At 46.7% G+C, this 12942-nt stretch overlaps 3 protein-coding genes across 4 annotated transcripts; 2 read left to right on the top strand and 1 right to left on the bottom strand.

Moving 5' to 3' along the window:
• LOC8061121 (probable ribosomal protein S11, mitochondrial) lies at positions 296 to 4083 on the top strand. Its single transcript, XM_021448390.1, has 3 exons — positions 296 to 784; positions 3112 to 3245; positions 3351 to 4083. Exons 1-3 carry the CDS (start codon positions 629 to 631, stop codon positions 3826 to 3828), a joined length of 768 nt encoding a protein of 255 aa, XP_021304065.1. The 5' UTR covers positions 296 to 628; the 3' UTR covers positions 3829 to 4083.
• Positions 6744 to 8143, bottom strand: LOC8074558 (formin-like protein 18). Of its 2 annotated transcripts, none has more exons than XM_021447232.1 (3): positions 7386 to 8143; positions 7193 to 7252; positions 6744 to 7082 (listed from the first exon to the last, which is right to left on the bottom strand). In XM_021447232.1, the coding sequence occupies exons 1-3, from the start codon at positions 7968 to 7970 to the stop codon at positions 7077 to 7079; spliced, it is 651 nt and encodes a 216-aa protein (XP_021302907.1). In that variant the 5' UTR covers positions 7971 to 8143; the 3' UTR covers positions 6744 to 7076. The 2 variants fall into 2 exon arrangements, with proteins under 2 accessions (XP_021302907.1, XP_002440200.2); XM_002440155.2 differs by having other exon boundaries at positions 6744 to 7085; positions 7386 to 8137.
• Positions 10506 to 11857, top strand: LOC8074557. Its single transcript, XM_021448305.1, has 3 exons — positions 10506 to 11318; positions 11441 to 11500; positions 11603 to 11857. Exons 1-3 carry the CDS (start codon positions 10827 to 10829, stop codon positions 11615 to 11617), a joined length of 567 nt encoding a protein of 188 aa, XP_021303980.1. The 5' UTR covers positions 10506 to 10826; the 3' UTR covers positions 11618 to 11857.

Raw genomic sequence — 12942 nt, 5'->3', positions numbered from 1 at the left:
GATGCTCCGAACGAATCTACTCAATCTATCCCAAATTCAAATTATTATAAGATGTTTGACTTTTTTGACACCAAGTTTGACCACTCGTCTTATTCAAAAATTTGTAAAAAATTATTTCCTTTGTTGTGGCTTGATTTATTAATTAAAATTCTTCAAAATAACTGAAATTTGACTATTTTTATATAAATATTTTGAATAAGACGGATGATCAAATTTAAATTAAAAAAATCAAACGTCTCGTGATTTGAGATTATTACGATTGAGGGAGTACGGGCCTGCAAACCCCGGCAGCCCACTCAGAGGCCGTGCACACAAACGGCCCATTCACGCGTTGTGGGAACTGAGAAGTGCCGAGCTCCCGAGCCGCACGCACCCTCTAGTTCGCGAGTAATCCACCGCCGCGCCGCCGCCGCCGACGCGCAGTTGCGCTCCTTGCCGGTTGCCGCTGCTGGTGTTCCCGTTCCGGATCCGGCTGTCTTCTACTTCGAGGCTCCAGCGCTCGGCTCCGGCGTTCCAGAAGAGCCGCGGCAGCGACAAGATCCGGCTCCCGTCCTCCCCAGTTCCAGCTCCGGTGTAGGCGGCACCAAGGCAACGGGCAGCTTGGGTCTGAAGCACGAGATTGAGAAAGATGGCCATGTTCTCATCGGCGCGCCTTGCCGTCCGCCGAGCTGCCTCTCTTGGGGCGGGCCTCTGCCGTGCCGCGGAGGATCCCTTTTCGCGAAGGCTTCTCCATGGGCAGCTCCTCCCACGTTCCTTTGCCTCCGATGCATTCGGACACAGCAGGGTATCTGTCTATCTCATCCCAACTCTCTCGATTGATTTCTTTCTCGATCTATTAGGTTAATAAATCTAGGAGACCTTGCATCTATCCCTAGGCAAATGGGGTTCTATCATGTTTATATCATCATATCAGACTTTTTTAAGACCTTACAAATACTATTTTTATTCTCTAGCATGTTTTGAGGGTACTCTTGCACTCTATGATCTTTTACATTCGTTCGGATAGCAAAGAACTGCAGCCTAGCCTATTGTTACCCCAAAACCATTGATAACAACTCTGGTTTTGTGATTAACAGAAGACGTATTATTAGCATATTATCTACTTGATAAATATCCACATCATACCATACACCAAACCAACCATAAACCATAAAGGTTTAGCTTGGAGTCTATATGACTCATTTGACCAAATAAGGTGCCACTTTCAGACGCTACTAATTAAAGGTAAGAGAGCTTACCTGAGACAAACTTTTAGCCGAGTGTGTGCTTCAGTCAGAAAGTACCTAGTTTCCATAGAACTCTTAGCAATTTCTAGACAAACTTTTCATAGAACTTTTTCAGTGGACAATGCACATGTCATCAAAACATGAAAGGTGAGAGAACTTACCTGAGCATATTCTACATAGAGGGTTCGTCCCGTGACAATGCAAAGGAAACAGGTTAGTCTTACATACTGTACAAAACAAAAACTGTGACAGATATTTAATTATTTAATTTTGGCAACCCTCAAATAGCTGCATGACTGCAAGAAGAAATAGTTAAATAGCTGCGGTTAAACAACAAGGGTCATGGGACACTCTTTTAGTTGTAAGATATTTATGAGACAAAGAAAACTGCTGTTAATACAATAACTTTGGTGTTTCAAAGATGACCATCGTCAACAATGACCGTGATCCAGTAAGGTCACATTAAAATTTCTCATAGGATCCAATCTAGAAGAAGCAGCCGCAAGTTCATCAGCATCTGAATCATCACACTTGACAACTTGAGATAGCACCAAGATCTTTGTGTGAAGCCCAGGAACGAAATTAATCATAAAAAATGTGCAAGATGACGTAACCTAGTTAAGCCAAATATGAACACAGAAATATTCAAGATTATTCAAAATGGCAAGCGCCACTCTGATCAGTGCATGGCAAGAACTTGATATATGAAAGGGACACATCACCACCATTTTTTGTTTGATATGAAAAATTGGAGAACGAAAAACAATAGCTACCTCATGACTTTCTCTGGTTGGTCAGTTCTTACAAACCATTACTTTCTCTGGTTAGTCAATATCTCCTGAATCATCATTCATTTTCTTTCTCTGGTTGATCAATATTTCCTGAATCATCACCTTTCATTTCCTTTCTCTGGTTGGTCAGTTCTTAAAAACACAGTTATTCTTATCATGTTTGTATCTCAAAAAACTCCACATGATAAATCTGAAATCCAATGGCGAGAGGAGGCCAAAGAGCCTTTGAGGGATTCGATGGCGGGAGCGAAGAAGTGCAGCGGATTTGGCGGCTGGTGGGGGGAGCGGAAAAGCCGTGGGGGATTTGGGGGAGCAGAGGCTGTGCGAAGTAGCGGGAATTGGGTGACCGAGTGGGAAGGTGTTCAACCAAGTGGGGTGCCAGAGTGCAAAATGGTTGGACCATTGACACACAACATACTTTTTAAGTAAGAGAGAAGAGAGATCAGAGATGTCCAAAGTGTTAAGGATATCCTACTGGAGTGAGTGCATCACTTTACTGTTGTAGTTTCATAATTTTCAAAGTGAAGATTGTCAATCTTGGACTTTTTTATGGGTTAGGGATTTCTCTTTGGCGTATTTTTTTATGAAAAACAATTTGGTTCCATTCTATTTGCAACAACATAAACTGTCTGCCACTTGTTGTCAATTTCCCTGATGCTACAGCTGTTGTTGATGGTTTTGATTAATGTTCAATCCTTTGCATAGTATTTCATATAGTTGTCGGTTTCTCATCTCTGAATCTACACAAGTGCTGACAAATATCCTGATTGTATCATGAAAAGTAACTAAAAGCTGTTGCATTGGAGCTTGAAATTGAGACAATAATATCAGCAAGCATGCAACATGTTTTCACATGAGTTCTTAATTTTAGAAGTCTGTAGCTTTTCTTTTCTTTACATTCTGTAAAGAATGAAAAAATGTTTCCACTGTTTATATATTTCTGTGTTGCTTGTTTTAGCCACATGCTCTTACCTCGTTTTTCATTCTCCATGTGGAACCGTGATATTATGCCTTGTAAACCATAGAATACTGAGATCACATAGCGTCAATCACTGCTTATCAGAATTTTAACAGAATCAATCTTGTTTATCCAGCCTTTCCCACCTGTTGGGTCTGGAATTGCAGATTTGGATCCACGTCAGAATTTTAACCGTTTTAATTTTGTGCGTCAAGATACTCGTTCTAACGCACAAGTCAACTTCAACAACACAGATAATGGTGCGGCGATGTAAGTAGGCAAATGCAATTTTAATTGGAACAACTTACACATATATTTGTCTATTCCATTATTTGCTGATTACTCATTTTCGCTTCATTCTGGCTTGCCATAAAGGTCCAGGACAGCAACTGGAGAAAAACTTTCCAGCTCAAGGGAGGGCTTCCCTTTCAGCTCTTTGCGTGACTTTACTAAGGACCATGAACAATATTCTAAGAAGAAGAGAGATTTTGTCCATGTCTTACTGAAGAAAAAAAAGACATTTGTTACTGTGACAGACTCTGATGGAAATAAAAAGACAGGGGCCTCCGCTGGTTGTTTGGAGGACAGGAAAGGGCGATCCCGACTCTCTCGGTATGCTTCTGAAGCAGTCGGAGAGCATGTCGGACGATCCGCCAGGAAGATGGGTTTAACCTCTGTTGTCTTGAAAGTGAAAGGGGCTGCTTTCTTCAGGAAGAAGAAGAAAGTGATCTTGAGCTTCAGAGAAGGTTTCCGAGGCGAAAGAGTGAGAGATCGATCTCCTATCATGTACATCCATGATGTGACCCAACTTCCACATAATGGATGCCGACTCCGGAAGCAACGCCGGGTGTAGTTTCTGAGTGAACTGGAATTAGAGTTGAGTTTAAGAAAGAAGTGGGAAGTATGGAAGATGATACCAAAACCTTCTGTAATCGGTTTGCTGTTGGCCTAGTTGACTTAATAATATGAACATGTATTGTGTGACTTGAGCTGGTAGTGATTTTGGGCAAATCCACCCTGGTTTTTGTATGACATTAATTTGCTCGCTCAATGAGTTATAGACAATTCTGCAGTTTTGTACTGGCTTAATAATGCTGATAAGTTGTGATTTGTGAAATGTCTGCGGCGGTATGATATGAGGCCTGGAATTGAGAGCCGAGGACGACCCTCTCAAGCTTTGATCTAATTCTTAGCCGCCTGATGACCTGAACGTGTTCATATTTCTTTCCTTTTTCCAAAGAGGCCATGTTTGCTTTCCCTGTTCTTGCAATGTTCTTGACAGTAGAAGCTGGCCTGATGGTAGTCTCCCGGACCATAAGCAGTTCCTGGTACCATCTTAAACCTGTTACAGGAGATGGCAGCAGCGGTGTTCACCGTCTACAGGTTCCAGAGTGGTGATATTAACCGAACTAACTAGTCAGCAAAAGCAAACCCATCCATGACCGACAGGAAGGTTCTCTTCTCCGCTGGGAATGGGAATGGGATAATTGCTACAGGAAACAGGAGTCTGGACTCTGGACACACTATCTAGCGCCACAACTGCGTAGTCTTCTTTATTTTGTTGCAACATGAAGTTCAGGTCTGTTGTCAAAAAAAAAAAAAAGTTCAGGTCCCTTGCCGAGAGACAAGAGAGAAGAGTGATGTGCATGTGCTGGCTTGCAAGACGGCAATGGGCGGTGGTGCCTATGGCTTCGTTGGTGGCTCAGCGGAGTTGTATGGCTTCGTTGTTTTCCCCCTGGTTGCCCTTTCGGAGCTACACTAGTTTTTACCTGAAAATAACTTGTAGGCTCGATCGACACATCTGTTTTTTTTAAAAAAAATTTCTTCTGAACAAACGTCGGCACTTCATTCGGTGTGTGCACAGAAGATGCAAAAAATGGCAGTTTTAACCTCAGTTCACTACTGAGCAACAGCAACCTCGTCTTGCTCTGCCTTGCACTGATAAAGGTTCAGCTCTGAATGGCACCACTAATGCTGAAGGCATCGTACGCCGGAGCTCGGACTGTCGCCCTGCCAAATTATCTATTGGCAACGGAGGCGTCACATTCCCATGTCACCATCAGTAGCAACACATTCAGCATCTGATGATTCACCCAGCGTCCAACGAGGATCGGGAATTTGGGATCGTCGCCTCAAGCGCACGTACGAATACAATATAGTATAGCCGCCGAGACAATAGTCCTAAACAAAGATAGCTCTACCTGCAACTTCTGAAAATTCAATGCACAGCTGATTACAACATTGTATTTTGTATGCTTACATTATCTACCATCGACATAACTTACGTTACGTATGAACAAACCACTCAGTTGCAGTTGTGGCACCCACACCCAGCCTTGTTGCTCTTGCTGCCTGGCAGGAGGACCAAAAGTTCTTCAACGATGTCACTTTCCCCGGACTTGTGAAGCTCCCAATGAATCAGAGTGCATAGATACTTTAAAAAACATTTCGAGTAGATATACATGCGGATAGTTTACCAGGTGCAGTGAGTCAGAAAACACAAGTCTGATCTGGACATGTCATGCTGGTGGGGCGCACAGCTTATACAAAACATTGTCAAGATTCATGGGCCACTGAACAAGATTAACAAAGAAATGATAGCAACTTTTACCTGAAAATAACTTCTAAACCCAATCAGGCACTTGTGACATTTCGCATGCACAGAAGATGCCAAGAACAGTGGAGCTGTGAATGGACAGCTTGAGCCTGAATTCTGCAAAAGGTCCCTGCTCAGGGGGATTCTCAAAGAACACAGAAATACAGACTGTTGTCACACTAGCACATCAGCTTTGCTACGAAGGGAAACCAGACCGGTCAATCAGGTGCCGTGCACAGTAACATGCAGGATTCTCATCCAAGTCAATTATGTGAACATACAGCGTTATCAAGTGTACAAATGCAAAGATAATGTTACCAGATGAATAAATCATAAAGAAGCTCGGCTACATTGTCAGGACCAACACAGCAAAGCAGACAATGTCATCCAAATTCTCACCAAAAAAAAAAAGAAGAGCTCATGAACCCAGGACATAAGGATTTAGAATATCCCACACCAACCAAGCAGCCTTTTCACATTAGAAATGTCCTCAAGTAAAAAGGATATCCAAAGTTTCAGTTCTGTATTAAATGCATTTGCAAAGAAAGTGCGCTTTTTTCTCAAGCAAGCATTGCCAGGACTTGCTACTCACTTGTGTAAAGGCCGTAACAGCTTCATAAATGGCTATTGAACATGGTACCTTCACCATATAGAGAAAAATAGATCAAACAACAATGATGTACAGGTCAAGCCAGCAAATGGTAAAATTATTATCATTATGAGCAAGAATGGAATGCACCAACTTTCTTATATGTCGAAAATTGCAGCAAAAGAATCAAAAGTGATACTCCAAAATTGCAACTTTCTTATATTGATAACTCCAAAGGAAGACATTTGGCATTTGTCCACATTACTACATTTTGCAAAAATACAAGATGCATATAGGTTGCATCATAACCAGACAGATTTTAAATATAAAGTAGAATTTTCAGAGACCACGTTCCTTATATACAGGTACTGTGCCATCTCTTTCAGGAGTAGAATGCATACTCTAGCAGTCTAGCAGAGTAGAATCAGAGCTGCCTCTCCTGTTGTCTGCAACTAAGCGGCATGGTTTTCATCAGTACATCCAGAAAACAATCAACCAAGAGAAATTTAAATGAGAGAGGGAGAGAAAAAAAAACTCCCCACAGAAATTTCATGCCATTCAATCAACAGCTTACTTGGCGGAATTTGAATGAGAGAAACGGGAACATTTCATAGAATTAGAATTAGAAGCATGTACAATACAATGACAACTTCTCATCACCTAAGGATATTACCCTATCCTACCAGAACCATACCCCAAACTCAACATCAGACAAGGAAGCACAAGCATGACCCAGCGGCCCCATAATTTATCATATAATAACAGGACTCCCTGTACAGAATTAGCACTGGAAATCTACAATTCCGCCTTCTAATCCGCAGGAACCACAAGAACCATGGGATAGCCATCGCACAAAGAAAGGGAAAGCTGGAAACATCTGAAAAGCTCCTCCAAACCAGCTGCAGCACGGCGCCGATCACCTCTGCTGCAGGAGAAAGAAAGGCACATGAAGAAAAGAACCAACTTTGTGGAGGAAAGGGAAGGGAAAAGAAGTAGGAGAGCACCAACGGAGACCAGAAAACGATTTCTTACCTCGTCGATCTTGTACGAGTCCAGATTCACGTCGGCGAGAGACAGCCCCGGGTACAGCATCTGCAATCAACCAATACCAGCGAAACCAGACGGGATTGAGCAAACCGCGGGCGAAAGAAAATTCGCGCACCAGACCAGAACGTGCTAGAGGCGAGAGGGAGAGAGAGAGAGGCGGTAGAAGAGAAATCCTTACGTCGAGCTGGCGCTGCACGGCGCGCGGGCGCTTCTTGGGCCGGCGCGGCGGGCGGGTGCCACGGATGGCGGCGAAGTCCTCGGCGATCTCCTCCCTGGTGAGCGCAGCGGAGAAGGTCCTCTTCCTGGGCGCGGCCGCCGGCGCCGGCGGCGGCGGCGACGCGAGCTGCGGCGGGTGCGCTCCACCCGCCGACGCCGGCGCCTTCCCTGCGGCGTCCGATCTCGACGCGAGCGGCGCGACGGTGGCGGAGCGGCGGGTGCGGAGGTTCCACGGCCGCGGGGGCTGCGACGCGGCCGCTGCGCCGGGGGACGAGGCCTGCGGCTGCTTCTCCTTGTCCGGCGACGGCGTGTGCGGGTGCGGCGGCGGAGACGCCGGGCCGCCGCCGTCCTTGGAGCAGCGGAGGAGGCGGTGCGCGCCCCAGCTGAGCGTCGGGAAGGCGAAGTCGTGGAGACGGGTGCGATTGGCGGGAGCCGGGGACGGGGTCGGGGTCGGGGACGCGGACGCGGACGCCGCGGCGGGGGAAGCGGGCTTGGCCGTGGCGTTGTGGTGGTGGTGGTGGTCGGAGGCTCCGGCCATGAGGACCATGAGACGAGGAGAGGAGAGGAGAGGAGGAAGGAGAGGGAGAGGCAGGTGCAGGCAGGGAGAGGCGACGCGAGCGAGACAGGGAGGAGGAGAAAGGGGGTGAGGTTTTCAAAAAGGCGGAACGCGAGAGAGAGGAGCCGCGACGCGAGCCCCTCCTGCTCTGTTGTGTTCACCGCGCGCCCGGCCGCCTGCTCCCACCACCACCACCGGGACGGCGCGGAGCCTCCGATCACCGGTGGATGGATGGATGCAGCGGATGGAGACGGGCGGTGGGGCGGTTTCTGGTGCTGCGTCCCGCGGCTTTGGTTGGCTGGTGGCGTGGCTGCGTGCGTGACCGCGACCGCGACCGCGTCGCCTGCCGTGCCACGAATCAAATCGGCAACGAGGGCACCCGCACCGCCAGGTCGGTCTGTATGTTTGGCGTTGGCCGCGGCGCCGGCAGTGCGGTCTGGGTTTCCTTCCTAGCTGCTGCCCTTTTCCCTGCCGCCCGTCGTGCTTCATCAGGGCGGCCAACCCAGACCCAGATGGCCTATTCTTCCAGTTTGTCGATCGATTCAGCTTAATTTTGCTTATCTTCGACTCTTTGGTGCTAAACTTGCAACGTTTTTTTTGATCTTTTCAACTAACGATGCACCAATACTAAAATCGGCTCAGCTTATGGAATAGCATGATAATTTGATGATGCATTGTAGTCCCTACATATTCTATGCTGCAACCCTTTTCATTTCGCTGAAATTTGGCTTTATGATGAAATGCTGTGAGAGAAAAATATTGTTCATTAGTTGAAAATACTATTGACTTAGTGCAATAGAACAGTACCTATGTTTTTCTTTTACTGTAATAGTGTATATAATAGTCACAAAGGAACTAGTTAAATCGGTTAACGCCACCTAAGAATCAAGAAACCACCGACCATCAAATAAAACTAGAGTTTTCGGCACCATAGATCACGAAAGAAAGCGACTAAGACTTTTTCAATTAAATGCTACATCGATTAGTCAGTTGTAGTAAATTATATTCGTCGGCAATGGACACACAACAGTGTATGGAGACCTTTTTTAAGATGATGGTGTATTTAAATGATACATGAAAGGAACACTCTGTATGCTGGTAAAATAGTGTGACTCGACGCCACACATCGTATACATTCCAATTCCACCAAAGAAACTCTCCTTGTGGAGTGTGGTTTTGCATTATGTCTTTGCCGCCAAAATACAAGCTACAAAAGTTAGATGGTCGGATTAAAAGTTAATGATAGCCAAAGTTGCAACAAATACAAAGCATCGAGCACGTGATTTCATTTTGACGTGACAATGCCTATAGTAACACATATCAATATTGACAATGCCTATAGTAACACATATCAATATTTCGGAAGCGTTACTATAACAAAATGTGATAGTTTATCTCGACACATGTACGACGATTAGAACGAAGTCGTCATTGTGAAGCTACAACAAAGACAAAGCATCGAGCACGTGATTTCATTTTGACGTGACAATGCCTATAGTAACACATATCAAACTTTCGGAAGCGTTACCATAACAAAATGTGATAGTTCATCTTGACACATGTATGGCGATTAGGGTGGAAGTCATCATTGTGAAGCTACAACAAATACACAACACCGAACACATAATTTCATTTTGGCATGCCAACATCCATAGTACATACATATCGATCTTCCAGAAGTGTTACTATGACAAAATGTTATGCTTTATCTCGACACATGTATAGTGATAGACCAAAGTCGTCATTGTTAAGCTACAACAAGCGTACAATACCGAGCACTTGATTTCATTCTGACGTGGCAATGTCTACGACAACATATATCGATCTCTTCGCTGAAATTTGGCTTAAGCTAAAATTCTATAAGAGAAAAATATTCTTTGTTCGCTAAAAAGTATCAATGAAGTAGCACAACAGAACATGGTCATACTTCATCTAGACACATGTATAGCCATAGGGCAATGTTGTCACTGTGAAGCCACAATAGATGCACAGCACCACCGAGCACTTGATTTTTCATTTTGGCGTCGTAATTTCGACAGAAACGTGTATCGATCTTCCGGAAGCGTTATTATAACAAAACGTGACGGTTCATCTCGACACATGTATTGTGACGGAGCAAAGATGTTATTGTGTATATCCGTTGAGGCAGAGAAAAAGGCACAACTTAACCACAAAAATCCCTAATTTGATGAATAATACATGTGTCATTCACGTTTTCACAAAACCGTTGTTTCCATTTATCTCCTTTTGACACGAATCCTTCTCAAAAGAGTGCTTTGATGGAGATGCGTTCAAGACGGGCCCTTAAACCGGTCGTGCCATTTGCCCCCTATTACCACCAACACCCACAGCCGTCGGATCAGAATCCAACGGTCTAGAAGACTGGCGTCACCACAATCACAGTCGCAGCCGGTGGGCCAGGCAGGCGCAACCGACCCGAGCGTTCGAGCCGCACTCGCCTTCGGGTGGAGCCTATAAACTCCAGAGGCCCCACACTCAAGGCCCCAATCCCCCCCCGCCCCAACCCCCCGAGAAGAGGAAACCGCGCGGCGCGGCGCGGCGTCTGCTCGTCGTCCCCCTACCCCCCCTGCTCGCCTCGTCGCAGCCTTGCTGCAGGCTTTCTCCCCTCCTCGTCCTCGTCCTCGTCTCTTCCTAATCCGATCAGCGAAGCAGATTCTTTCTGGCGAGGAATCGAGCGGCGCCACCGGACCCAAGAGCTCCATCCATATATAGGCGAGCACATGCAATTGCCAGCCTAGTTGCTGTTGGGGCTCTCTGCCTTCTTCTGCCTCTGCCCCCGCGCGCGCGCACGCATTTGCCGCCTCTCTAATCCCCTCGGCCCGTCCAATGGAGTCCTCGCCGGCCGCGTCCTCGTCACGGCCCAGGGACCCGCTCCTCTTCGGCGGCTTCGACCTCCCCGCCGGCTGGGGGTGCCGCAAGCCCCTGGCCTTCTACCGGGACCAGGACCGGGACACGGACGACGCCCCCGTCGCGGCCGAGCCCAACGCCGCCGCCGCCGCCACCGAGGGTGGCAAGAACAGCGGGCCTCGATCGCCAGCGACGGCGCAGCAGGCGGCCGTGCCGGGGGAGGAGGCCCAGCAGGAAGCTCCCCGGAGGCAGTGGAACCTGCGGGAGCGGACGTCGTGGCGGGACTACAGAGCGGACGACGCGCGGCCGGCCAGGAAGCTCGGGAGCACGGACGCCGCCGGAGGCGGCAGCCGCGGGTTCTCGGTGGCGCTGACGCGGCAGGAGATCGACGCCGACTTCGTCGCGATCACCGGCCGCAAGGCGCCGCGCCGGCCCCGGAAGCGCACCAAGAGCGTCCAGCGCAAAATCGAGGCGCGTGCTCTGCAATGCCGATCTTCTCGATTGATTTCTTACCTGCGATCGCAGAATTTCGTTCGTTGGTTAGTTGGTTGGTTACTGATCGTGCTTCCTCTTCTCCTCCTCTTCTGGCGCAGACGCTTTGCCCGGGGAGTTCGCTGGTGGAGGTGACCCGCGACCGGTACAAGGTTAACGAGGTACGCCGCCTAACAACCCCATCTTTAATTTCGCCGGAATCTGCTGTTTGGGAGGGGGGTTTGGGAAGACGATTGATTCGATTCTTGTTCCTGACGGTGCAGAAAGGAGGATTCTGAGTCGCGCAAGCACAAAAGGAGGAGGAGGAGATGGATTTCCAACCGAGGAGCTTGATCGAGTAATGGCTAGCTCATCAGTGTTGCTAAGAATCAAAGTCGCTAAGAGGAGATTTAGGGCTAACTGGTTCTTTGTCTTGTGGGTAGTCAAGCAATTGATGATCATGTATATGCCAAACCCTAACAGTATGCATGTTGGTTGGGTTCTTTTCTAAGTGATTGTGGATTGCTTACCGATTTCCATCAGATTCTTTTTTTGCTGTCAATCCTTGATGCCCCCAGTCTTGCAGGCGAAGAATCACGAACCTCTGATTTTTTTTTTCGGTGAGAAATGCAGTTCAGATTCTCCATTTTCCATCACTGTTTTTTTTTTTAAAAAAAAAGCAGATAAAAAACGCAGCCGATTATATTAATAAAGAACAACATTGATCACTTGGGAGCCAGAGGCATGGAAGTGTCTGACTGTCTGTTCTGCCTGCGAGATCGAGCCATGGAAGTGCTGCTGTGAGGTGACTGCATGTTGCCAGCAAAATCCTGATGCAGTGCAGAAGGTAATCGACTGAAATCAATACGGAAGATTACACGAGACCCAGAAGTGATGAAAGATGTAATTAACGCAAGTACAGAACAGGAGACTATTTATCTCTCCCGCATTTCTCGTAAGCTTGCCATTCTTGTGGTTGGCTTCACTCTGATCGACCTGCTTCGTGATGAAATAAGAACTGTATGCTAGTCATATCAGGCGGTGTTTAGGAATGGGATGGTTCGTTCTTTAAAAAAAAAAAAGGACCAATTGCATTTGGCTCTAAGAGTGGTTCATCAGGATCGCGTGCTGAGAACTGAAATGAGTTCAGCTGGCGCCCCCGAAACGGGAAAAGAAAAGAAATCAGTTCCCAAATAGAGTAAAGGGGAGAGCGCAGAGAAGATGTGTGTGACGCTCGCTAGGCCACCATGATTTCCCAATCATTATTCCCGTGTATTGGAATGTTTGTTCTGTCAGCAGTCATTGCTGAAAGCGACCCCTTAAACAATGCCAGAACCAGAGCGATCCTCCTCCAATATTTTTAACAGTTCCACACTAAAAATTCTACCCTACTCTAGGGCCTTGTTTAGTTCACCTTGAAAATTAAAAAATTTTCAAGATTCTCCGTCACATCGAATCTTGTGGCACATGCATGAAACATTAAATATAGACGAAAACAAAAACTAATTACACAGTTTAGCTGTAAATCACGAGACAAACGAATAATATTTGTCACAAACAAACGAAAGTGCTACAGTACCGAAATTTTTTCACTTTTCGTAACTAAACAAGGCCTAGGTTAATT

The sequence above is a fragment of the Sorghum bicolor genome, chromosome 9 (assembly GCF_000003195.3).
Source record: "Sorghum bicolor cultivar BTx623 chromosome 9, Sorghum_bicolor_NCBIv3, whole genome shotgun sequence".
NCBI classification, from domain to species: domain Eukaryota; kingdom Viridiplantae; phylum Streptophyta; class Magnoliopsida; order Poales; family Poaceae; genus Sorghum; species Sorghum bicolor.
This window is presented reverse-complemented; position numbering and strand designations above follow the sequence as displayed.

Coding starts and splice junctions, on each gene's coding strand:
- LOC8074558 (XM_002440155.2), bottom strand. CDS start 7,970: ATGGTCCTCATGGCCGGAGCCTCCGACCACCACCACCACCACAACGCC. Junction 7,253..7,385: donor CCGTGCAGCGCCAGCTCGAC/GTAAGGATTTCT, acceptor GGTTGATTGCAG/ATGCTGTACCCGGGGCTGTC.
- LOC8061121 (XM_021448390.1), top strand. CDS start 629: ATGGCCATGTTCTCATCGGCGCGCCTTGCCGTCCGCCGAGCTGCCTCT. Junction 785..3,111: donor ATGCATTCGGACACAGCAGG/GTATCTGTCTAT, acceptor TTGTTTATCCAG/CCTTTCCCACCTGTTGGGTC. Junction 3,246..3,350: donor ACAGATAATGGTGCGGCGAT/GTAAGTAGGCAA, acceptor CTTGCCATAAAG/GTCCAGGACAGCAACTGGAG.
- LOC8074557 (XM_021448305.1), top strand. CDS start 10,827: ATGGAGTCCTCGCCGGCCGCGTCCTCGTCACGGCCCAGGGACCCGCTC. Junction 11,319..11,440: donor GCGTCCAGCGCAAAATCGAG/GCGCGTGCTCTG, acceptor CTTCTGGCGCAG/ACGCTTTGCCCGGGGAGTTC.